The following is a 24,503-nucleotide window of genomic DNA, read 5'->3' as shown; positions in this document are numbered from 1 at the left end:
GGGGGGGGGGTCAGACTCCCCGTGAGTGGGGAGCCCTGTACAGGATCATGGACAGCCATGCAAAGCATGTGGCATGGGGAGGGGACTGACCAAGTCCCGCACATAACCCATCTCTGGACAGATCCTCTAGCATCTGAGACACCCCAGGTCCCCCCACGTGGGCAGGGGGAATGGCCAACAGCAATGTGGCCACTGACCCACAGTACCTGGTTGTGTGACTAACAGGGTGCCTCCCTCTCCCCTTACATCTTCACAGCCTCAGTGTCCATGAGCCACCCCAGACTCCTTGACGTCCCAGGGAGCCCTGAAGCAGCTAGGGAGGGGGAAGGTGTGACACCCTCCAGGACTGGGTACCGCGCTGGGTGGACCCACAGCCACAGCCAGGTGGATGACCTCATGACGGCCCACGCAGCCATGTGGCAGGAGCAAAACTGCCTGCTGTGGGACTGGCTGTTGATGGAGCAGGTGGCCTGGGATTGGGTGGCTGGATACTTGGACACCCTCATCCAGGCTGTCACCACTAACCTGGCCCAGCTGCCCGCTCCATCAATGGCCCGTTCTGCCACCACCAGCCTCACTGTCCCTCCTGGTGCCCCCATCTCTGCCACCTCTCCCACCATCCCTGCCCTCACCGCCTGCTCCCACCCTACTTGACTGCATCTGAAACAGAGGAGCTGCTGCAATGGCTGCAGGCTGCTGTGCTCACCCTGGGCAAAGCTCCACTAGCCCTCCTCGGTAAGCCCAACGTCACTGCACCCTTGCCACACCCTTACCTACCAGTGCTCCCAGTGCCATCCCAGCCCCAAAGGAGGCCCTGGACCCAGGGCAGTCATGGCTCCCAGGGGCACTGTGGGTCCCATCCCCTGACCCCTACAGATGAGTGAGGACCCCTATGCCCTCTGGTACATAGTTCTCCTCCTGCTGCCCCCTTGTAAATAGTTGTATAGAGGCTTAATTTGTTTGGAACAAATTACAGTTAACTTTATTGAATGGTGTCCGTATCTTGCATTGGGTGGAGATGGTGAGAGATATGTGTGCATGTGAGGGTTCTGGTGGGGCAGAGGTAAGGGTTGGGTGTTCGAGGGGGTGCTGGTGGGGTGGAAGTGAGGGATGGGTGTGCAAGGGAGTTGTGCAGTGCAGGCTGGGGACAGGTCACAGAGGCCCCTGGGTGAAGGCTTCCTGGAGGGCCTCCTGCACGCATACCCTGTCCCAGTGTGCCTGGTGGCATGGGACCACACCCGGCTGGTCATACTGCAATGTGGCCCTGGCCATCCAACATGCCATGAAGAGTCGTGTATGCTTTCCACGAGATTGTGGAGAGCAAAACACGTGCCCATGACTTCAGGAATGCTGGAGAGGCCCACTTCCAGGCACGTGAGCAAGAACCTGAAGCATGTTCAAGCCTGATTGAGCTGGGCATTGTATTGGTCCTGGCTCTCAGTAGTATGGCCCATATAAGGGCACATTAGTCAGGCCTGGAGGGGTAGGCTACATTAACAACTATGCAGGGGGCCACATTAGCAACTATGCAGGGAGTGGGGGCATAGTTGTGTCACACAGCAGGAGTTCCTGTGGGGGTACTTAGGCACTGTTGGCCATCCTGCACCTGAGCCACAAGTTGCACAGAATGCAGGCATGATGGCTCCCGCCCACTCACCCTGTTCAAATGTCTGTGAACCATCAGCTGGCATCAACAAAGGCCTGGAGGCAGACAGACCGGTAGCCCTTCTTATTTACATAATGTCTGCAACTCTGTGGTGGGGCCCAGATGACAACATGGTTGCTGTCCAACGTGCCAAAGCAGTCGGGGAACCCCAGCAGCTGGAATCCAGCTATGGCGGCATCCACGTCTCCATGGATGAGCTGGTGCATGAAGGTGCAGTTGATGGCATTGATGATCTGCACGGAGTGGAGGGCAAAAGCTTCCATGAGTCTGTGGTGGGATGCATGGGGGCCCCACTCTGGGGGCCTTGCATGGTTCCTTCCCCTGGTTCCCACACCCAGCCCTCTTCTGGGACCCATCATGGGTGGATGACCTCGGCTGACTTACTTCAAGAAGGACGACCCCAATGGTGGCCTTCCCCACCCCAAATTGGTGGCCGACCGAGCGGTTGATATCCAGGGTGGTCAGCTTCCACATGGCGATGGTCACCATTTTCTTTAGGGGGAGCACAAGCCTCATGAGTATGTCCTGGTGGCGTAGTGCTGGTACCAGTCACTGACACAGCTCCATGAAGGTGGCCCGATCATCCTAAAATTTCAGACCCACCGCTCATTGTCCAACTCCTCCATAATGATGCAGTCCCACCATTCCACACTGGTGGGGTACCGCCAGAGGCAACAGCAGGCCCAGGGAAGGGGTGTTGTGGGTGCATGGGGAGGGGGGTGGTTGCAGGAAGCCAGCACATGGTGGGCAGTCTAAAGCCTGAGATGGACTGCAGTGAGGATAGCCATCAGATTGGCCATGGTATAAAGGATGTCCTTGTCCTGGAGATGCTGCAGGTCTACGGCGTGCTGCAGTGTTGGGGATGAGCTGGGCTCTGTCAGTGCTAGTCTAGAGGATGTGTGTTGCATGCAGCCTGAGCCCTCAGTATGTGCATGGGCAGTATGTGTGTTTAGGAGGGGCCCCTTAAAGGGTCCGCTGTCCCATGCTTCAAGAAAGGCTTGTTGGCCATTCCACCCTTCCTGCACCATTTCCTGCCCCATTCTTCCAAAAGGAGGCTCTGTGCTGTGCAGCCACTCCCTTTTGAAAGGACAGGGAGGGGCGGTCCTTTCAACATTGTGGATCGCAACATCGATCTGCACTTTGTTTGTTGTCGCTTTGTATCAAAACAACTCTCTTCAAAATTATGGATCAGGACTTCCCCTTTTGAAATCTCTTGCTAGTGTGGTGACAGCCTCTGAGACACTCAGGTACACTTGTGATTTGTAAAGATCGGTACAATAGCTTGTCCATTGCTGCACAATCTTCTCCTTGATAATGAGTCCCTCTTTGTCTCTTTGATCACCATTTGTTTCAGCTGTCACTTCCTATTAATATTCCTAATCATTTTATACACCTCCCTAGTCTTAAATTTGGTGAAAAACCTCTTTATATCTTTACACCAGTTTGCCTTATCTTTTCTGGCTGCTTTCCTTGCTGCATTGCATTTCACTCTATGTTGCTGTTCTGCCCTCTCAAAAACACCCCTTCTGATCTTTAACACTCTCTTCTCTTGGACCAGCTTCATTGTCTCCTGCATAATCCACTTCTTATTGATCTTCTCTTCTGAAAGAGTCTGCTCAATTGCCTCTTCTATCACCATGGCTATCCCTTCGGCTCTCTTATCTAGGTCTTTCTCTGTGGCAGCATTCCTAATCTTCTCTTCGAGTGTTGCTCTGTGCACGTTCCCTGATTCTTTCTCGCTTAGCCTCACCAGGTGTTTTCTTAAACTGCGTCTTACACTTTCTCTTGTGTTTCATTTTGATGTTTGTGATCACTAGAGTGTGCTCTGAGTCTATATCCATTCCTTGGAAAGTTTGGCACTGCTGTATTGATGTTACCCATCGTCTTATCAAAATCATATCTATCATGTTTTTGGACTTCCTGTCATTCAATCACCTACAGTCCTTTTGTTGGAATCTCATGTTGCAGATCACCATCTCACACTCTGTAGCAAACTCTAGTAGTTTCTCAATTTGTTCATGTCTTTCTCCATATCCAAACCTTCTCATGACTCTCTCCCAATCTTTGTTATCTGTTCTGACCTTTGTGTTCCAATCTCCTCCGATGATCAACACATCTCTTTTCAGTATCTCCTCCAGTGTCCTTGTTAAGTCTTTATAGAATAGCTCAATCTCTTCCTCCGTACTGGCTGACATGAGTGCATACATCTCAATGACTGAGATGTTGAACGGTTTTGCTTCCAATCTGACTACCATAATTCTTGCACTCACCAGTGTGTATCCTAACAGTGCTCCTCTAGCTCTTTTGCTAAGAAGGAATCTGACTCCTGCCTCATGCTTTGTTTTGTTCCCTAACCAATGACTTTGCAGCTGCACATCTCTTCCAGTGCCATCCAACACATCTCCGCCAGTCCAAGTTTATTACATCGGTATCTCTTCACCTCCTTCTGAAGCAGCTCTAATTTTTCAGTTGCCCACTGTTCAGATGTTCCACATTCTAATTGATAGTATATATATGTATGTAGGGTGTGTGTAGATGATCCGCGCCCTGCTACTTTGAAATAGGGGGGTCCTCCATGGTGGCCATCAGCTGAGGGGTTGAGAGATGCTCTGTCCAGTCCCTGCAGGGCTCTGTGGTCACCGTGTGCAACAGCCCTTGGCCCAGGACTTCTGGCTGCTGTTGCTGCAGCTTGGGGTCCATGCTGCGTGCACAAGGTCTGCAACTGGTTGTCGGCTCTGTGCATCTTGTGCTGTGCAGGGCAAGTATGTCTGGGAGGGGACCTTTAAGGGAGCGGTTTGGGGCTTTGCTGGCCCCTTATTTCGATGGGGAGCACTTGTGTGTGTGGACACTCCACATTTCCTTCCGGGGCAGCTCCTTTCAAAGTTTCCTGTTGCTACTTCGACATGGAACGTCGACGGCACCAGCCCTGGAGGACGTTTAGATGATACGTGTTGAAGTAGCCTATTTCGATGTCCTTACTTCAAAATAGGCTATTTCGACGTAGCGTGCTAGTGTAGACATAGCCACTAAGGGAAGCTTAAGGGCAAAAGAGGCATCTCTTAGTTCACATGGATAGAGAACAATCAAGTTTCTACCACAGGTAGGATCAGGCCACAGAATTTGGAACTGGTTTTCAAACAGAGTCCAAGAATGTTGAGATCTGGGGGGTTTGATTCAGATCCAACCCGAGTTCCTGTAGTCAATGTAATTATGCCAAATAGTAAGCCCAGCCTCTGACTGTGCATAGGTAATTGGATGCTAGAAACCAACCCATAATCCCTGAGGCCAGTGGGAGTCTTGCCACTGATTTCAGTGGGAACAAGCAGAGACTGCTCGAGAGAATGCCATATGGGCCCCCTATATCTAAGCAGAATAAAATGGAGATTCATTTACAATGACATTTAAAACAAAGAGTGATGAAATCTCTGTGCCATTGGAGAGGAAAAGCTGGAATGTATACGAGCCATGCAGTTTATTACTTTAGTTTGGAGATCTTTCAGCTATTCAGACACTACAGAGCAAGACACAGCTACCCATTCATTGATGAATCTATGACACATCAGCTGCGTCTACACGTACACGCTACTTCGAAGTAGCGGCACCAACTTCGAAATAGCGCCCATCGCGTCTACACGCGTCGGGCGCTATTTCGAAGTTAACTTCGACGTTAGGCGGCGAGACGTCGAAGTCGCTAACCTCATGAGGAGATAGGAATAGCGCCCTACTTCAATGTTGAACGTCGAAGTAGGGACCGTGTAGACGATCTGCGTCCCGCAACGTCGAAATTGCTGGGTCCTCCATGGCGGCCATCAGCTGGGGGGTTGAGAGATGCTCTCTCTCCAGCCCCTGCGGGGCTCTATGGTCACTGTGGGAAGCAGCCCTTAGCCCAGGGCTTCTGGCTGCTTCTGCGGCAGCTGGGGATCTATGCTGCAGGCACAGGGTCTGCAACCAGTTGTCAGCTCTGTGTATCTTGTGTTGTTTAGTGCAACTGTGTCTGGGAGGGGCCCTTTAAGGGAGCGGCTTGCTGTTGAGTCCGCCCTGTGACCCTGTCTGCAGCTGTGCCTGGCATCCCTATTTCGATGTGTGCTACTTTGACGTGTAGACGTTCCCTCGCTGCGCCTATTTCGATGTTGGGCTGAGCAACGTCGAAGTTGAACATCGACGTTGCTGGCCCTGGAGGACGTGTAGACGTTATTCATCGAAATAGACTATTTCGATGTCGCAACATAGAAATAAGCTATTTCGATGTTGGCTGCACGTGTAGACGTAGCCATCATGGCCTATTATCATTCACCATTGTTTTAAATCAAATGCATTGTTACACAATGGACGGGTTAGACTGTTCTCTGGTTTTGGATATATTGGCACAGGCAGTAGCAGCATCAAGGCCTGGGGGAGAAGCTATTCTAACCACAGCTTTGAAGACCACAGACTTTATGGCCTATACAGGTGATGTGGAGCTCTAATCACCAGCCAAGCATTTGTACATTAAGGTGCCTTTGCCCAAAGCTGCAGTGTATTCATATACACACAGCAATCCCAGTACACTTCATGCAAAATTATGTGAGCTTTCTCTGGATGTCATTCATTTTCACCTATCTGTAACGCTGGCCCACAGAGGGGCATTAACAGCAAGGATTGAACCTGGGACTACTGGAGCTTCATGCATGGATTTAAAGATGTTTCTCTTTTAGCCAAAGCTGTAGCAGGCATATACATCTCTTGGGCTAGGGCTTGGGCTACACTGTATATAGCTTATTTTGAAATAAAGCAGTTGTGTAGACATAGTGGGTGCGTCTACACTATGTGGCTACTGCGAAGTCGCTGGCACAATGTCGAAATAGCACACGTTGCGTCTACATGCTCCGTGAGCTATTTGGATATTGAAATTGATGTTAGGCGGCGAGACATCGAAATCTCTATTCCTATCCAAAGATGGGAATAGAGCGCTACTTCAATGTTCAACGTCGAAGTAGGGTGTGTGTAGACGATCCATGACCTGCCACATCAAAATAGCAGGGTCCTCCATGGCGGCCATCAGCTGAGGGGTTGAGAGATGCTCTGCCCAGACCCTGCAGGGCTCTGTGGTCACCATGTGCAGCAGCCCTTAGCCCAGGGCTTCTGGCTGCTGCTGCTGCTGCAGCTGGGGATCCATGCTGTGTGCACGAGGTCTGCAACTGGTTGTCAGCTCTGTGGACCTCCTGCTGTGCAGGCTAAGTGTGTCTGGGAGGGGTCCTTTAAGGGAGCGGCTTGCTGTTGCCCCAGAAGGGCTAGTCCAGCCTGTGACCCCATCCACAGGCTTTGCTGGCCCCTTATTTCAATGGGGCGCACTTGTATGTGTGGACGCTCCACATTTCCTTCTGGAGCGGCTCCTTTTGCCGTTCCCCATCCCTACTTCGACGTTGAACATCGACGGCACCAGCCCGGAGGATGTGTAGACAATACACGTCAAAGTAGCCTATTTCAATGTTCTTACTTCGAAATAGGCTACTTCAACATAGTATATGAGTGTAGACATAGCCAGTATTTCAGATTAGAGCCCCTGAAAGCAGTGCAGTGTAGACACACTATTTTGGAATAAGGTTTACTTATTTTAGGGCTCCCCTGTAGTGTAGATGCATTATTCCAGAATATTTTATTTTGGAATAATAACCCCAGAATAAGATATTCCAGAATAACTCTGTACTGTTGACATACCTTGCTGAAATGGGCAAAGGGTAATATTTTGCCTTCTGTAATGGACATCTCAGCTTAGACACAAGATTTTGGTATTTGCTGCCAGTGGAGACAGGAAACTTGACTAGAAGGAACAAAGTTCTGATCCAGCATGGCAATTCTTACGCTCCCATAATGTAGCACTTTACGGGATGTACACACAGTCATAAAAGTCATTTGGAGTTCCTCATCTTTGAAAATCTGGTCACTTACTGAAGGTGTCTAACTTTAAGCACTCAAGATAAAAATAGCTTAAATTAATATAATATTTCTTTCTGATGAAAAATGTATATTGTAAAACAAGTTATGTACATAAAAATGCTTCCTCTTTAAAAAAGATTTAAATGTTTTTTTTTTTCAATCTCTCTTCTTCCCACCTGCCCACTGTGAGGAAATGAGAAATTTAAATTACTTCAGCTGGATAAAATATAGTTACACTGGAAATGAAATTACTCTTCATTTTTAAATTGCTTCACATTCTTAAGAAGCGAGAATGTTCTTGTTTAAACTTGCTGTGGGTCCTGAAATAGATTGTTGGCTTGCTTTAAAAGAGCACCTTTTATTCTTGCTTCACAAATCTTTCAGTGTTTCTTACAGATTAAATCTGTCATTTTGGGGAGTTTATTATGATGCACAGTTTTCAGGAAGAAGTTGGCTTTTAATGTCATAGGGTAGAGGATGTAGGGTCTTTCAAAACTTTTCCCTCTTTTCTTTGTGCATAGAAGCTTTCTTATGATGTTCATATCTGCTCAGTACTAGAGAATGTGCCCAGATTCCAAGACAACAATTTGAAAAACTTCATATTTGGAGCCCATAACACTTGAATAAGTTTGAATTAACTTAGGAAGATGGCAGAGCCTTGGACGGGCATTGTAAAAGCAGATGCAATTCAAAGCAGTATTACCAGGATGGAAACTGTAAGGGGATCAACGTAACAGTAAGTGGGAGACAGCATGAATCTGGAAACAACCTGGGCTGGGTGAGAAAGCAACAGAGGACAAAGACAAAAAGGTCCCGTGGCCTGAACAGAGGACAGGAACCAATGTGTAAATCTGGCCCCAATGAAATCAACAGCAACGTTCCTAATGACTTCAACAGGGTCAAGGTTTCATACCACAAATACCTCTTGGATTCTAATCCTAGCTCTGACAACAGAACTTATTAGGCTATGTCTGTATGGCAAAGTAATTTCAAAATAACAGCAGCTATTTCAAAACAAATTTGGCTGCATCTAAACAATGCACCCGCTATTTTGAAACAATTTTGAAATAACAGATGCATTATTTTGATTCTGGGAAACCTCATTCTGGCTGGCTGTGTCTACACTAGCAAGACCTTTCGAATGATTTTGCAAATGAAGAGGGGTCTTTTGAAAGATCCAGCAGAGCATCCTCACACAAAAAGCATTCTTTCGAAAGTAAATCAAAAGAATGCAGCACTCCTTTCAAAATTGCTCTTCCTTTCCCCTGCTTATGTATAGAAGTTGTGTTTGGCTATCTAATGGAAAATCATTCAGTAGACAGCAGGTCCAGTAAATCCAAGAGAAATCCAATTACATGTAAGCTATTTTTCCCCTGGTGGACATGATGCAATGAAATATCCTATCTGTCAAGCACATGTAGAGTTAATCAGTGGTAGAAAAATTGCACTGATCGTGTCATGTTCTTATGGACCAAATTTTCGAAAGTAGTTTCTCCACTGTCATCTTTAAGTCATTTCACATCTTGGCATATAGAATGCAGAAATGTGGCTTTCTGACATTGTTTTAAGGAAAAGATGTTCTCTGATTAAGGCTGTCTGTATTTTCATACAGTAGATGATTCTAGGGCTATGTCTATGCTACAGTGATCTTTTGAAAGAAGTTCTTCTGGAAGATCTCTTCAAAAAAAAACTTCTTTAGAAAGAGCACATCCACACACAAAAAAGCAGATCAAAAAATCGATCTGTTCTTTCGATAGAGAGCATTCATGCAGCCCCTGATCTTTTGAAAGATTGGGTCAGGGATTGAAAAACCCAGGACCATGACAGCCCGTGGAGGATTTACACACCTTTTTTTTTCGAAAGAAGCTTTCAAAAGAAGGTGCTTTTCCTGATCCGAGTGCAGCCGAGGGCTTCCAGAAGAAGAGCTTCATTCTTTCAATTTCAGATTGAAAGAGTACATTTTTTGTGTAGATGCGCCATGTGTTCTTTCAAAAGAAGGCCCAATTTCCCAAAAGAACTTGCTAGTGTAGACACAGCCTAGGTGTTGCTGTTATATGGTTGTTAAGCATACAGCAAATGTGTATTAGTCTGCAACGCCCAGTAAACAAAACTTAAAGAGCATAGTCTGATTAAATAAATAAACATTTTAGGTATAGAGATACATTGTTACTTACTTTTTCCTTTATGATTTTCTTTGCTGTCAGTGATGTCATATTTGCAGTAATCCCACATTTCTAAAAGCCATGATTGTCAAGAAGATTGCAGTGTAAAGCATTCAGAGTGATTTTATCACCTTCAAAAAGCAATCCTTCATTCTGATTAATGCAAGGGCACGCCCTCTTACACAGGTGCAATATAAACCATTTTATTTCAACTCTTTTGACTCCCAACAAATGATGAAACTAAACTACTTTGTGGTCTTTCTCAATAAATGCTCATACCCTCTTTCCTTGACAAAATATTCTGTTATGGATCTAATTGAAGAAATTGGAATGGGCAAGCAGTAGCTGAATATGATAACTCTCAGTGCAAAACACACTCTTTGTACGTTTAGATATTCAGTGTGATCTCAGATATAAAAGTAGGGCTACTGCTTTGCTTTGTCCAGCTTACAGACTGAAATGAGTAGATCCTTAGAAAATTGTCTAGAGATTTTTTTTCTTATCAGTCATTGGTCCATGATGCTTTATTTTTATACATCCAGGATTGTTTGTTGTACACCAAATATTTGGTTGCCATTCACAACTGTTTGTATACCATGTTGTTGTAGCTGGGCTGTTCCCAGGATATCAGAGACAAGGTGGATGAAGTAACATCTTTTGATGGACCACCTCCTGTTGAGCTTATGATTTTATAAGCTTATGCTCTTACACAAATAGAAGCTGGTTCAATAAAAGCTATTACTTCACTCACCTTGTCTCATTTACAACTGAGTAATTCAGGAGTGGGCAGAGAAGCTGAAAAACATCCTGTGTGCTCCATAATGTATTACTGAGCTATCCTTCTCTTTAATACAGAATATACAGATTCTGGCATCCAATGCTCTATTTCAGTCTGAGCAGCTAGACAAGACAGCTTGTATCAAGGTGGAGCATTGTCTATTCTTTGCAGATCTCACTTCTGAACTACACCAGATGTAAATCTATTCATTTTTTTTGTGATTTAGGTGCAACACATACGCTTTGTCTATGGCTAAGTCTGCCCTTCGAAGTTGCCGCAGGGGAGAATTTACCTAATGAAGTGCTGCATATGCATTGCACCACTTCATTAGTAATCTCCCATTGCCCTGGTTACCAGGCCCCCTTTGAAGAGTAGTGTAGACATAGCCAGACTGCCATATGCCATTGCACCCCTCCTTCTCTGGGCAAAGTTTGTACACTCCAAAATAATTAGCAGACTTAATCACACATCCAAGGTGTCTACCGAGTTGTTTGATGTTGGTGGAAACATCAGGTGTTATATGCCTCAAAATATCTAGAGGACTCCTTTTGACTAAATATTCCTTTTCTCTAAAAATCATGTCTTCTTATAACCACACGGGAAGACAAAGACAAGACATTACAATCTTAACAAAGCCAGTGAGTGGCCTGCCGATCTCCATTCTTCCCACACTCATTTCAAAGTGTCACTCACCTAAATTTAACAAATTACAGGTGTTCACCAGGGCTATAGCTACATTACACTGATCCTTCAAAAGATGTTCTTCCAGAAGATCTCTTCTGAAAAAACTTCTTTTGAAAGAATGCATCCACCCATAAAAAAGCAGATTGAAAAAAAATCTATCCATTCTTTTGATAGGCTGTTTCCACACACTCCATTTTCTCCAAAAGTGTCATGCTAGTAAATGGCCCAAAATATGCTAATGAGGTGTGGATGCAAATTCCCATCATTTCATTAGCATACAGTCACGTGATTTGGAGTCCAGAAGACACTCTTCCGGACTCCAAAATGGCATGTAGAAGCGCGGCTCCCAGGGGGTCTTCCAGAAGGAAGTCCTCCTTCTGGAGGCCCCTTCTTCCCAAAATTTGACACACCATTTTGGAGTCTGGAAGAGCATCCAAATCATGTGACCGTCTGCTGAGGCACTGGGAATTTACATCCACACCTTATTAGCATATTTTGGCCTGTTTATTAGCGAAAGTGGCAAGTGTAGAAACAGCCATGCTTCTAGAGTAGGTGTAGGCTGGGAGAGCAAGAGGGATGCCGGAAAAAGTGCTACATTCTTCTGATTTCATATTGAAAGAATGTATTTTGTGTGTAGACACTCTGCAGGATTTTTTGAAAGAGCACCGGCTTTTTCAGGAAAACTCACTAGTGTAGATGTAGCTCAGAAGAAATATCTACATTACATTCAAACATATACAACTTGGTGTAGAAAAAAAATGGCACATTATTACAAAAGCATAAGGGCTCATTCCCATACAGCTTGGTGATAAAATGCTGCTCAACGAGTATTTGAAAGCAAGGAATTGATTGTCATCACCCACAGTTCCAAATCTGTAGTGTTCCAGGATGCATAACAATTATCAATACAATAAAATTAAAATGCATATCAAGTCAGTGCTTCATGTGAAGGTGACTTCAAAGTGCTAAAATACATTGTGCAGCAGATGAATTGTTTCAAACTTTACTTTTATTGATTTTAATGTAAACTATAAACACAAGAAAACACAGAATATAGAAAGGTATGAATCTGATTGAAATAGCTTATACATAATAAAAGTCCATGTTCATCACTTACAAAATCTGTGGGAAAAACAAAAAAAAATCTAATAACAACAAATAAAAAAATTGAATCCTTTGAGGCCACACAGAGCATCTGTTATTGAAGTGACTAAACAGATAAATAAGTGAAAACATAATCTATGAGTAGGAAGGAGTAATACCCTAAAGTGCAAAAGCACGCAATAATAGGTGCATCACATTCTCCTGTTACATCTGGAACCAAATAGAATTTAAACTCCTTGGGCTGTGGACCACATCTGTCTGTGGTGGTCAATGCTCAGCACAATGGCGATTGCATGTGAAGGCCCAGTCAGGATTGTACCACCTCAAATTACTAAATAAGAATAATAATTCTAAGGTATGGACCTCATTGACAAAATGCTACTTTTGAGTGGCAGCTTTGCATCATGGCTGGGCAGAGATTTAAACTGCGTAGCACTCTGTATAAATGCAGCATTCTGCTTTTTGCGTAGACTCAGAAGGTCATTGTAGGATTACTAGAAATGGAGCTGTACTGGTATCGGGTGAGCTGCATTTCTAAGATGACAATGGCTGATGACATTGTGAGTTCAATAGCTAGCACAGAGCCTCCAAGTGCAGCTATTTGCAATCCTTGCTGCAATTTTGTAGAGGTGTCATTTGCAGTCCCCTCATAGTGGTCTGTGGGATATCGTATGGGGTGGGACACGGCTAACAGTGTTAGCTTAACACATTCTGGCATCAATTTTTGTTCTCTAATAGCTGGGTCACATAGGCTACGTCTACACGTGAAGCCTACTTCGAAGTAGCCTATTTCGATGTGGCGACATCGAAATAGGCTATTTCGATGAATAACGTCTACACGTCCTCCAGGGCTGGCAACGTCGACGTTCAACATCAACGTTGTGCAGCACCACATCGAAATAGGCGCAGCGAGGGAACGTCTACACGCCACAGTAGCACACATCGAAATAAGGGTGCCAGGCACAGCTGCAGACAGGGTCACAGGGCGGACTCAACAGCCAGCTGCTCCCTTAAAGGGCCCCTCCCAGACACACTTGCACTAAACAGCACAAGATACACAGAGCCGACAACGAGTTGCAGACCCTGTGCATGCAGCATGAATCCCCCGCTGCAGCAGCAGCAGCCAGAAGCCCTGGGCTAAGGGCTGCTGCACACGGTGACCATAGAGCCCCGCACGGGCTGGAGAGACAGCGTCTCTCAACCCCTCAGCTGATGGCTGCCATGGAGGACCCCACAATTTCGAAGTTGCGGGACGCAGATCGTCTACACGGTCCCTACTTCGACGTTGAACGTCGAAGTAGGGCGCTATTCCGATCCCCTCATGAGGTTAGCGACTTCGACGTCTCGCCGCCTAACGTCGAAGGTAACTTCGAAATAGCGCCCGACGCGTGTAGCCGCGACGGGCGCTATTTCGATGTTAGTGCCGCTACTTCGAAGTCGCGTGCACGTGTAGACACAGCTATAGAGTGTTTATTAGAGTGCCTCCATGAGCCCAAGCAGCCTTTAGTCCAATTTTGGTGCTGATGGTCTAGGATTCTTCATGGAAGGGAAGTTATTGCACGAGCACACATGGCTGCACGTGGGAAGCAGCAGTCACACTAGCTTTTTGCACAAGAAAATGAAATTTTTCTGGCCTCTCACCTCTTCCCTGTACACTGCTAGGCGGCAGCTATGATTTTAACCCATTTAAATCAAAGATGGAAGACAACCTACTAGATCATCTTGTTTGCCCCCAGGCTTGTGCTTTGGAATATTTTCTGGTGCTTTCCAGTCTGTTTATAGGATAACAGGTGATGGAAACCCCACTATTACTCTTAGGAGTTTATTGCGTAACTTAACAGAACGTACTGACAAGAAGCTCTCTCCAGAAGTAATGCTAATTACTGAGGGAAGGCTAAATCCAATGGCTGAGGCATAAAAAGGTTATAAAATATGCCAAGGAATTGTGGCATTTTTGATCAGAAAAAAGAAAATGACATTCTGAAATGCAGAAGTTGCAAGAGGAGGCAGCTGTAAATCACAGGTGCAATTGGTTGGTGGGTCTTTTTGGTTTGTGTAAGCACATCATAATTACTCAGACCTGCTGTAACTCCATTGACTTTATTGGTATTATATCTTCATATGCCAGAGCCCAATATAGCTTGGAGTGTTCATATCTGTGAAGTTAATTGGATTTTGTGCATAAGTCAATAATGCATAATAAGAACTTCAAAATGCAGGTATCTGGATCCATGTTTTTGTGAAATTCTTGGAGAAAGTGTCTAAGCTGGTAGGCTACAGTTACACTACAGTGCTCTGTCAACAGAAGTCACTGTAGGAGGAGATTTCCCAACAAAACAACTGCTGACAGTATGGTCACACACAAAATCAAATCCGGAGAGTGCTCCACTCTGTCGACAGAGCAGCTGGGCAGCTCAGATGCTCTCTCAGCAAAAGAGGCACCTGGAAACACAGCAGACAGGGCTGCCCATTGTTGTGCATGCCCGGTCTGTCGACAGAGGCCCCCTGTGGGAGTTTACACAGCTTTTTTGTCAACAGAATCTGTCAACAACAGCGTTCTGCCACAAAGCTTTTGAGTAAGAATGCTGCTGGCAAAAGTGCTGTGTTTTGTGAAGATGCTTTCACCAAAATTCATTTTGTGTGTTTATGCTCCATGAGTTTTGTAGACAAAACCAGGGTTTTACCAACAAAACTTGCCAGTGTAACTAGAGCTGTAATGTTTTTAAAATGCCTTTGTTCAAAAATGTAAAAGACTATTTAAATGAACAATACTAGGGGAAAAGCTAGTTGGGAAAAATATTTTATTTCCATTAAAAATGTCACAGACCTACACAGCAAAGTTATTTCAGAATAACTGCTGCTATTTCAAAATAACTGTCATGCAACCTCTATTTTGAAATAATTTGGAAATAGTGGGTGGCTTATTTCCAATTTGGAAAACCTCATTCCACCAGGAATAGTGCCTATTTCGAAATGTATCTTTCAAAATAGGGACTGTGTAGACAGAGAATAGGGGCTATTTCAAAATAAGATATTTGGAATAGTTTATTCTGAAATAATTCTTTTGTATAGACACAGTATTTTGGATTAGAGTCCCTGGGAGTTGTACTTCCAACAGACTCTAATCCAAAATAAGATCTATTGTGTGTAGACACACTATTTTGGAATAAATTTTGCTTATTCTGGGGCTTCCCTGTAGTGCAGACTCATTATTCTGGAATATTTTATTTTGGAATAATAACTCCGGAATAAACTATTCCAGAAGAATTTTGCTGAGATAAATAGTCCTGACCACTTGAGGCTTCATAGCACAGGAACATCTCTGGGTTTGCACTATTTTGGCTGTCTGTCAGACTTAACAGTGATTTTCACTGGCACATTGCTCAAGCTCTTTTCCAAAATATTTGGTGTAACTAGCCAGTATTTCTTGAAGATTTTAGGTACATTTGGATTGCCTCAATGTAAGTCCTAGTCACCTTGAGCTTGTCAAGCTAAAATCTGCCAAATGTTAGATACTTCTCTTCAGTCACACACAAAGGGAAAAGTAACAGAGAGATAGCTGTGTTAGTCTATATACTATCAAAACAAAAAAGCAGTCCAGTAGCACTTTAAAGACTAACAAAATAATTTATTAGGTGGTGAGCTTTCATGGGATAGACTCACTTCTTCAGACAGCTGGTATGGCTATGGTCTGAAGAAGTGGGTCTATCCCACGAAAGCTCACCACCTAATAAATTATTTTGTTAGTCTTTAAAGTGCTACTGGACAAAGGGGAAAAAAACCTGATTAGACATACAGCTGAACTCTCATCTGCAGTATCACATTTGGGATCACCTTTTTTTCCAGTGTACAACTTCCAAATCATGAATGTTTCCTCCAGAAGAACTTGTGACAAAATCTGTGGTTAGGTAGATGAAGAAGCCAGCAAGATGGCAGCTCTAGTATCAAACTCCATTCTTGTAAGAATTCCTTCCACCAAAGTGTGATGCAGACAAAATCTCTGACTCCATCTTGCAGTAACATGTGTAGTCCTAAGTCCTGGTCTGGGTCACTAATGCTCTTGTGCACTATAACCACATGAAAAGTCCTTGTGTTCTGGTGGTCCTTTGTATCAGTGATTCTTGAGATGCATTTTTCAATTCACGCTAAATTCTGGAGAATCCTTCTGTGCAGTCTCCATTGCAACTACTACTTCAACAGCCTTTGTAGGTGTAAGCACTAATATAGTCAATAACTTCTTCTGGACCTGGCTATTGCATTATTCAGAGATGCATGACACCAGTTAGTGTTTGTTCAAACTGATGGTGTTCTGACAATCTCCTTAGAGCAACATCAAACAGTGCTTCTAACTCTGCACTTTTGTGATGTCACTGATACATTCTGCTAGCACTGATGGAATAGGAGAAAAATGTCCCTGCACTGCTGCAGTAATTGTGATGTGCATGACAGTTCCAGACACAGTTGGAGATAACAGATCACACAGCAGTCAGTAGCCCTATGGAGCCATCACTGTACGCATGGTTGAAACCCATTGTCCATCTGGAAAGGTGTTGCAGGTTGCAAATAGTTCAAAATGTTTGAGATATACTGCCCATAATTCACAGTTGTCATCAAACTCACCATCCTTGCCAGCAAAAGGTGCCATTTTACTGTTCTTCTGTTGCATTTCATATCTCCTGGGTATCTCCTGAAATGGGCAGGTCCATGAGAGGATGGGTGGGGGGCAAAGGGGACAAATGCCCAGTGGCTTTGGCAAAATAAAAGGGCCTGGGGGTCTCCAGCTCCTGCCACTTTTGCCGGCAGCACAATGGTACTAAGTAGGCTTTCTGCCTGTCCTCACTTCACGCCATTCTCAAAAGCAGGTAACACCATCCCTATGGCCCGTGGGGGCAGAGAGGAAGTCGCCCTGCACTGTCCTTGCCCTGAACACCAACTTAGCAGTTCCCATTGGCCCAAAACTGCAGCCAGTGGGAGCTGTGCAGCAGTGCCTGCAGGCACCGACACACAGAGACCGTCCCCATGTCACCCACATAGGAGCTGCTCCCATAGGGTGTACTGGTCACTTTCGAGAACCACCCAGATTAAGCACTTCACCTCCTCATATACCTCAACCCTCTGTGTTGGCCTAGAGCACGTCCCCTACACCCAAACTCCCTCCCACAACCCAACCCCTCACCCCCTCCCATATCCTAACCCCCTTCCCCAGCCTAGGGAAAGTGAGTGAGGGTGGAGGAGAGTGAGTGGCAGAGGGAAGGGGGGATGGAATGAACAGGCGATGGGGCCTTGCAGAAGGGGTGGCACAGGGGCATGGCTTCAGAGAAAGGGTGGGGCAAGTGTCTCTGGGTTTGTGCGATTAGACTGTTGGCATTCCTACCAGGCAGGCCTGTGGAAGGCCTGGCTATGCTGGAAAAGCAAGCTCGGCAGCCACGCTGGCGGCTAGCCGGGCACCCGCCAGCAGAGTGCCCAGCACTGCCCAAATGTTAGGCAGATTGTGTCCACGTGGGTGCTGCTTGTGTGTGTGTGGGTGGGGCCCATTGACTGTTCTGCCCTGGGACCCAAAATTGCTGTCCATGAACCTGGGAACAGAGAAATTCTTTTCTTTTTTTGATTACTGAACTATTTGTATGCCCTCTGTTGGCCATGTGCTTACACCGCAAACTGCAGAATTCCTCCTTCATCTGTGTTTGGGCTCTCTCTGCTGGCTATAGACCCTCAGTGCAGGCTGCAGGCTGTTTACCTCCCTGCTTCCACATGGTCAACAAAGATGGCTGCTTGTTTCCTCTTCACTGTTGTGTTTAACCAGTTCTGTCAGTAATTGCAGAAATTGTACCTTTTTTTCCATCTTTATTTACCTATTTGCCCCCTCTAGGCTGCTGCTTCTACTGTCCGAGGGGCAAAACAAGAAATCTGCCCCCTGTGCGTCTAGATGAACTTTCTCCCATTTTTCATAGTGTTATTCATTTTGGCTTCTTTGTGTTCAGTCAGTGGGAACACTGGGCATTTGTGGGATATAAATTTCTCATTGCCAAAGGTTACGTATATTCGGACCTAGCAAAGAAGGAGCCAGAGACAAACACGGTGGGAGCTGATAGGAGACATAACTGTGTGCTATGCTTCCTTTATTGATTTGGCTGCAAAACTGAAACAAACACAAAAATGAATCTGGGGAGGGGATAGCTCTCAAGAATTTTAATGGACAGGATGCCAGGTTTTCTGTTCAGAGCCTTACACTGCTGCACCCAGGCACTCTTCCTAGGGGCTGACCTATTTCTGTGGGCTGCAGCTGCTCTAATCAAGGCCCTTTATGATGGACCTCTTGTCTGGTCTTTTAATTCAACCAACATTTTAGTAGTTACAGCATATGCACCTTCCTTCTTCTTTGTTATGGATGCCTTTTTCTGCAGTCTGCTGTACCATTTCTGAGTCTTTCTCAGCCTTCATGGGCACTTACTATATCAAACATAAGATCTTTTCCATTGCACCTGAGAAGTTGGATACTTCTGCATCTATTTGCTTGTATATTTTCCCTAATCACTTTTCTCCAACCATGCATTTTAGACATCACAAGAACATAAGTATATTGCTTGTAAAATGCTGGTGAAATACCTAGATTTCCTGTGCTAAGTCCCTACTTTTCTAATGCGCAAAGAAGCTAAGATAGTCTGTTTCCAATGATATTGAAACCAGAAGTTAATTCATGGAAAAATAGGGAAGGAGAGCATATGGCCTAGAATTCTCATTTTTCATATTACAAACTTAAATCATTAGTGTCCCCCAAGAAAAAGATTTTAATGAATAGTATTTTGTTGCTATAGCTTTAACAACCCATGACATTCATTACTGAAGTAACATACTTTCTAAAAGTATGGATTTGGAGTTTTTTTAAATGATCCTCAACAATTCTATAGTGTGGATAGAATTCTGCTAAGATGATTGAAAAAATCCTAGAGAAGAACTGTTATTTGTTCTTCAGTTCCATATTACTTTGCCATACAGGATGGAAAATTTTGAAATTGTGCTAAACAGGAGATGACTCTTTTGAATATACTAAACACATTTAGATTATTCCTACATTTAACTATTTTTTTAACTGTAGCACTAAGATAGACATGTAAATGATTCCTGCTGATATGTTGACATGTATAATTTGAAGGTAGAGCTAGATGAGACTTTCAGAACTTCAATTGCTCTATGGAAAATTTTTCAAAATTTTGAATTTCTATGAAAGAAAAGAAAACTTGTACATGGAGAATTCCACTGAAGTGTTCGTGATTTTTCCCCTGTATTTCTACAAGCTCTTCTCAGATTTCAGAGTCAACGTTGTGGTGGAATTTTAAGTAAAACAAATGGAGGACAATTGCTAATGGACAGCTTGATGGCTGTTATCATTTGGCAGTTTACCATCGACATCTCAGTTTACCATAAGGCTCTTTTTTTTTTTAAGCCATGATACTAAAAGCCAGCATCCTGTTTGGTTTTTGTGATGCCATATAAGATTATCGGATGCTTTCAGAATCAGGAGCGGCGTCAAACAAGGATGCGTGCTTGCTCCGACATTGTTTGGGATCTTCTTTGCACTCCTCCTGAAGCATGCCTTTGGATCTTCAACAGAGGGCATCTTGCTGCACACAAGATCTGATGGGAAACTGTTTAACCTTGCAAGGCTGAAAGTGAAGTCTAAGGTGCGAGAAGTCCTCATCAGAGACATGCTGTTCGCAGATGATGCTGCTGTAGTGTTTCACACAGAAGACAAGCTTCAAAAACTGCTGGATCAGTTCTCCAAAGCGTGCAAGGACTTTGGGCTTACCATGAGCCTAAAGAAGACAAATGTACTCGGTCAGGATGTTGCTGAATCCCCATCAATCAGCACTGACAACTACATGTTAGAGGTCGTCCACGAGTTCGTTTACCTCGGGTCCACCATCACTGACACCCTGTTGTTGGACACTGAGCTCAATAGGAGGATCGGAAAAGCGGCCACAACTCTGTCCAGACTCAGCAAGAGAGTGGAATAACAACAAGCTGTACACTCACACCAAAATGCAAGTCTATCGAGCCTGCATCCTCAGCACCCTCCTTTATGGCAGCAAGACTTGGACCCTGTATGCCCACCAGGAAAAGAGGCTGAACGTCTTCCACTTGCGCTGCCTCAGGTTCATCCTTGGAATATCATGGAAGGACAGAGTGACCAACACCGCCGTCTTCGAGCAAGCTGGAATCCCAACCATGCACACCCTCCTCAGGCAGAGTCGACTCCACTGGCTTGGCCACGTCCACAGGATGAATGATGGAAGGATTCCAAAAGACATCCTGTATGGTGAGCTAGCCTCTGGCAAAAGACCTCCTGGACGCCCCCAGCTGCGTTACAAAGATGTCTGCAAGAGAGACCTCAGAGAGGTAGACATTGAGCTGGACAGTTGGGAAGAACTAGCAGACAACCGCAGCAGATGGAGGCAGGGGTTACACAAGGGCCTTCAGAAGGGCGAGTTGAAGATCAGACAGCTAGCAGAGGAGAAGCGAGCGCACAGAAAGCACAATAAGGACTTGCCAGACACCCACTACATCTGCAAGAGATGCAGCAAGGACTGTCACTCTCATGTGGGTCTTTATAGTCACAATATACGCTGTAAATGAAGTCCTCAATTGAAACTTTAAAGGCTGCGATCCATAGTCTATGCAGACTGAAGGATGCCTACTACTACTACTAAAAGATTCCATAAAACTTTGGCTAAGTTTTCCTTGGCTAGAATATCCTCTTTCTCTAATGCTGTGAAGAATCTATACCTCTGGGAATAGCAGGTGAAGCCATTCTAAAGCAGCCACAGCCCCAGGTATATTGCAAATAAGCACCACTCCACTGACGTTACTTAGGGTCGGTGCAGTGCAGAGGTGTACATGCACACCGTCAATGTCAGGATTGGGGCAGTGGTTTATAATGCTGGTCTGGATTCCTGCAGGTACAAAATTAAAAACAAACTCTATAAATAGCAGATACTGATTACTACGGAATGTTCATGGTAAGAAAACAGAAAATGCTGAATGCTACTAATAGAAGTTTAATCGATACTTCACAAAACTCCACCTTTCAATTCTCTGGTGCAAATGTGTATCTGTCTACTACTGCTATTTGCAACTGAGCACTTCACTAGTTCTTCAGAATGGTGCATAATGCAGCATTTTCACAGAGCGTTTGCTTTCTTTAACTTCTCTCTACAGCGATGGCTGGGCAGACAGGTACGATGTGACAGACGGGTATCAGCGGGAAGCTGTTGGTGGAATAACAATCAAGCTCCAGTCTCCTGATGTGAAATGGTTTGATGACTATTACCTGCAGCTTCGGCCAGAAACCAATCTCCGAAACCCATGGTTTCAAGAATTCTGGCAGCACAGGTTCCAATGCCGGCTGACGGGCTCTCCACAGGAGAATACTAAATACAACAAGACCTGCAACAGTAAGCAGTTGGTTTTATTTATTTATTTGTTTATAGTTAAGATCACTTAAGTTAAAACCTTGATTTAAGTAGATAATGCTATTCAGTGGCAGGAAGGTTTGTAGAAATGGGTATGAAAAAGGACATTAGAAAGACTGCAGTTTTGATACCAGATCTTTCACTGAGAGGAGGACTGGGCAAAAAGTTGGAGTACTAACCTGATCAGAAGACCCAAGTAGAAGTCACTGACACTGATTTCCTGTGTGACTTTGGGCTAGGTACTTAGGCTATATTTACACTGTGTCCTTACCTTGAAATAAGATACGCAATTTGCACAGCACAAATTGTGTATCCTCTTTTAAGTCAATTTCAAAATAGGCTATTTCAGGATTTGTTGCTGTCTACATAGTACCAAATTTCAGAATACTGGGTTATTTTGAGGCACCCCTTACTCCTCCCACAACAAGGGGTAGAGGGATGCTGAAGTAGCATGCCTGGTATTTCAAAAAATATTTTGAAATATGGAGTGTGTTTCCTAGACATGGAGTTACTATTTTAGCATACCTCAGTATCTCAAAATAGCTTTGTAGTGTAAATGTAGTCTTAAAGTAAAAAATTCTCAAAAGTGTCAAAGTGATTTAGAAACTCACATCCTATCTTAAATGCCAACTTAGGCACTTAAGACCAGATTTTTAGATATATTTAGGTGCCTGAAAATGCAGAGAAGCAGCTGGTGGGATTTTCAAAAGTGACTAGGCACCCAGCTCCCTCTGCTTTCCCAGATTCGGAGGTAGAGGCATAAGTACTTTTGAAAATCTCCCAAAGTGTCCATCTGCAGTGATCAAAATACATTTAAGTCCCTTAATAATAGGTGTCTAGTTAAAAGTCACTGGAAGTTAGGCTCCTGACTGGTATTTGTAACCTGGCAGTTCCACTGAAGCTCTCTCTTACTGGGATTTGTTGGCCCCATCCGCCTTCCCACCCATTAAATCAGGGTTGGACTGTATATCTCCTTCAAACACTGTGTGCATTGCACTAGTGACCTCTTTCCTTGGGGGCTGGGAAGGAATTTTCCCCTTCCAGTCAGAATGGTTGAGGTGATGTGGGTTTCTTCACATGTCCACCGTAGGTTGGGCAGGAAAGTTCACACATCACAACTTAATAAATTAAAAAATGTGGGACAGGTGCAGTATATGTTCTCATTATAGAGGGAGACATTGATTGGGTTAAACAGACTGGAAGGGGATTAGAGTAAAGCATGCCTAAAGAAGCTGTGGGAGGGGGATGATATAGACAAGATATAGACAAGAAGGTGGGATGGAGGAAATGTGTGAGGTAATAAGTAAAATAATAACTTGGTTAATAAGCAATAGATGTAGGTCACCGTGCAAGCACCGAGTTTGACCTGTAGTCAACAATTTTATTTGAATGCAGTAATACCACATTGATAATAACTATTCAAATAAACAATATATGTTTTAAAATATTGAAATAAGTAATAGGACTTAGAGCCAAAATTTGCTTACATGGATGCCCAAATCTGGAATTTGGTAAGTAAACTTAGTCACCCATGACTGGAAACTCTGACTTGTGCTTTTAAATCCCTGCATGCAGAGATGATGAGATAGATTGAGCCCCACAAATGCAAAGTGCATAGACTGTGATGGAATCCACTAATCACAGCAGTGCCTGCTACAGGCCATAACAGGGATTAGCTCTGCAGCTGGAGCACCTTCTCCAGGCGACATCTCTCCTGTCATTATCTCTGCCTGCAGACCTGCTTCAGTCCAAGTTCCATAGTATTCTGTTAATGACTTGCCCCTCCGACTGTGTCACCATCTCTTTCTCTTGGGGAAGTATCTTAATTCTACAGTCATGCCCTCAGTTGCATATGTAGTGTGGAGATCTGGGTCTGGCCACTACTCCAGGTCCCAACCCAGGAACCCTGTAGATAGCAGCCTCCCAAATTTTGTTCAATGCTGTGTCAATTCCCTGGACCATTTCTCTGCATCCCCATCACCTTATTCATCCTCTTCTCAGGCTTTTCAACCAGGAAGACTCACTAGACCTCCAGGAGCACCCTCTTGTTCCCCCACTCCCTACCAGCAACTGCTCTGTCCAAGGTGCTACCTTTCCAGCAGCCCCTTCAGAACACAGTCCTCACTACTTGGGCTCCCTGTAGCATCTTTCTCTGGCCTTGCTGATCCTTTTGTGCGAGTCTCCTGGGCCCTGATTGGCTACTGAATGCAGTCTCCCTCAAACTAGCTGCTTCCTGTGCAGCCTCTCTAGGCTGTTTGGAGGACTCCCCTCCACTGATCCCACAAGACCTCTGTTAACTCATTGCACTCTGGGGTAGAGTAACCAATCCATAACAAGATTCATGACTGATGCTGGACTTCTAGATCTTGTTGTGGCATAGGCAAAAAAGCACACACTTACTGTTACAAAGTCATTATTTATTAGGGCAGAAGGAAGTTCAGTGAGTCATGTAAAATGAAAATGTGAAGATAAAGAGTACATGAAAAATAGCTCCAAATGAATAAAGCTTTTCTTCTTTCATTTCTATCAAATTCAGATAAGTTTCCATCTCTTCACATATATTTTGACTCATGCTGAAGTTACCATTTTAGCTTCCAGCTGTTTTTCATTTGCAGATTGAATGTATTTACTTGACCCAAATGAGTGCCACTACTACTGCTGTTGCTAAGGCCATCGATTTTCTGCCCAGCTAGAGCACTGCTGAAAGGGAGAAGTTTGCAGAC

The 24,503-nt window shown here is 44.6% G+C and overlaps 1 protein-coding gene across 5 annotated transcripts in view; it reads left to right on the top strand.

Moving 5' to 3' along the window:
* GRM5 (glutamate metabotropic receptor 5) overlaps nucleotides 1–24,503 on the top strand; it is a 381,523-nt gene that overhangs the window by 273,737 nt on the left and 83,283 nt on the right. For all 5 annotated transcript variants that reach the window (XM_074981437.1, XM_074981432.1, XM_074981451.1 and 2 more), the window contains exon 3: nucleotides 21,527–21,762. In XM_074981437.1, the coding sequence (XP_074837538.1) occupies nucleotides 21,527–21,762 (236 nt within the window). The remainder of the gene's footprint in view (nucleotides 1–21,526; nucleotides 21,763–24,503) is intronic.

This window comes from Carettochelys insculpta, chromosome 1 (assembly GCF_033958435.1).
Source record: "Carettochelys insculpta isolate YL-2023 chromosome 1, ASM3395843v1, whole genome shotgun sequence".
Taxonomy (NCBI): domain Eukaryota; kingdom Metazoa; phylum Chordata; order Testudines; family Carettochelyidae; genus Carettochelys; species Carettochelys insculpta.
The sequence above is the reverse complement of the archived record's forward strand: the minus strand, read 5'-3'. Positions and strand labels throughout refer to the sequence as shown.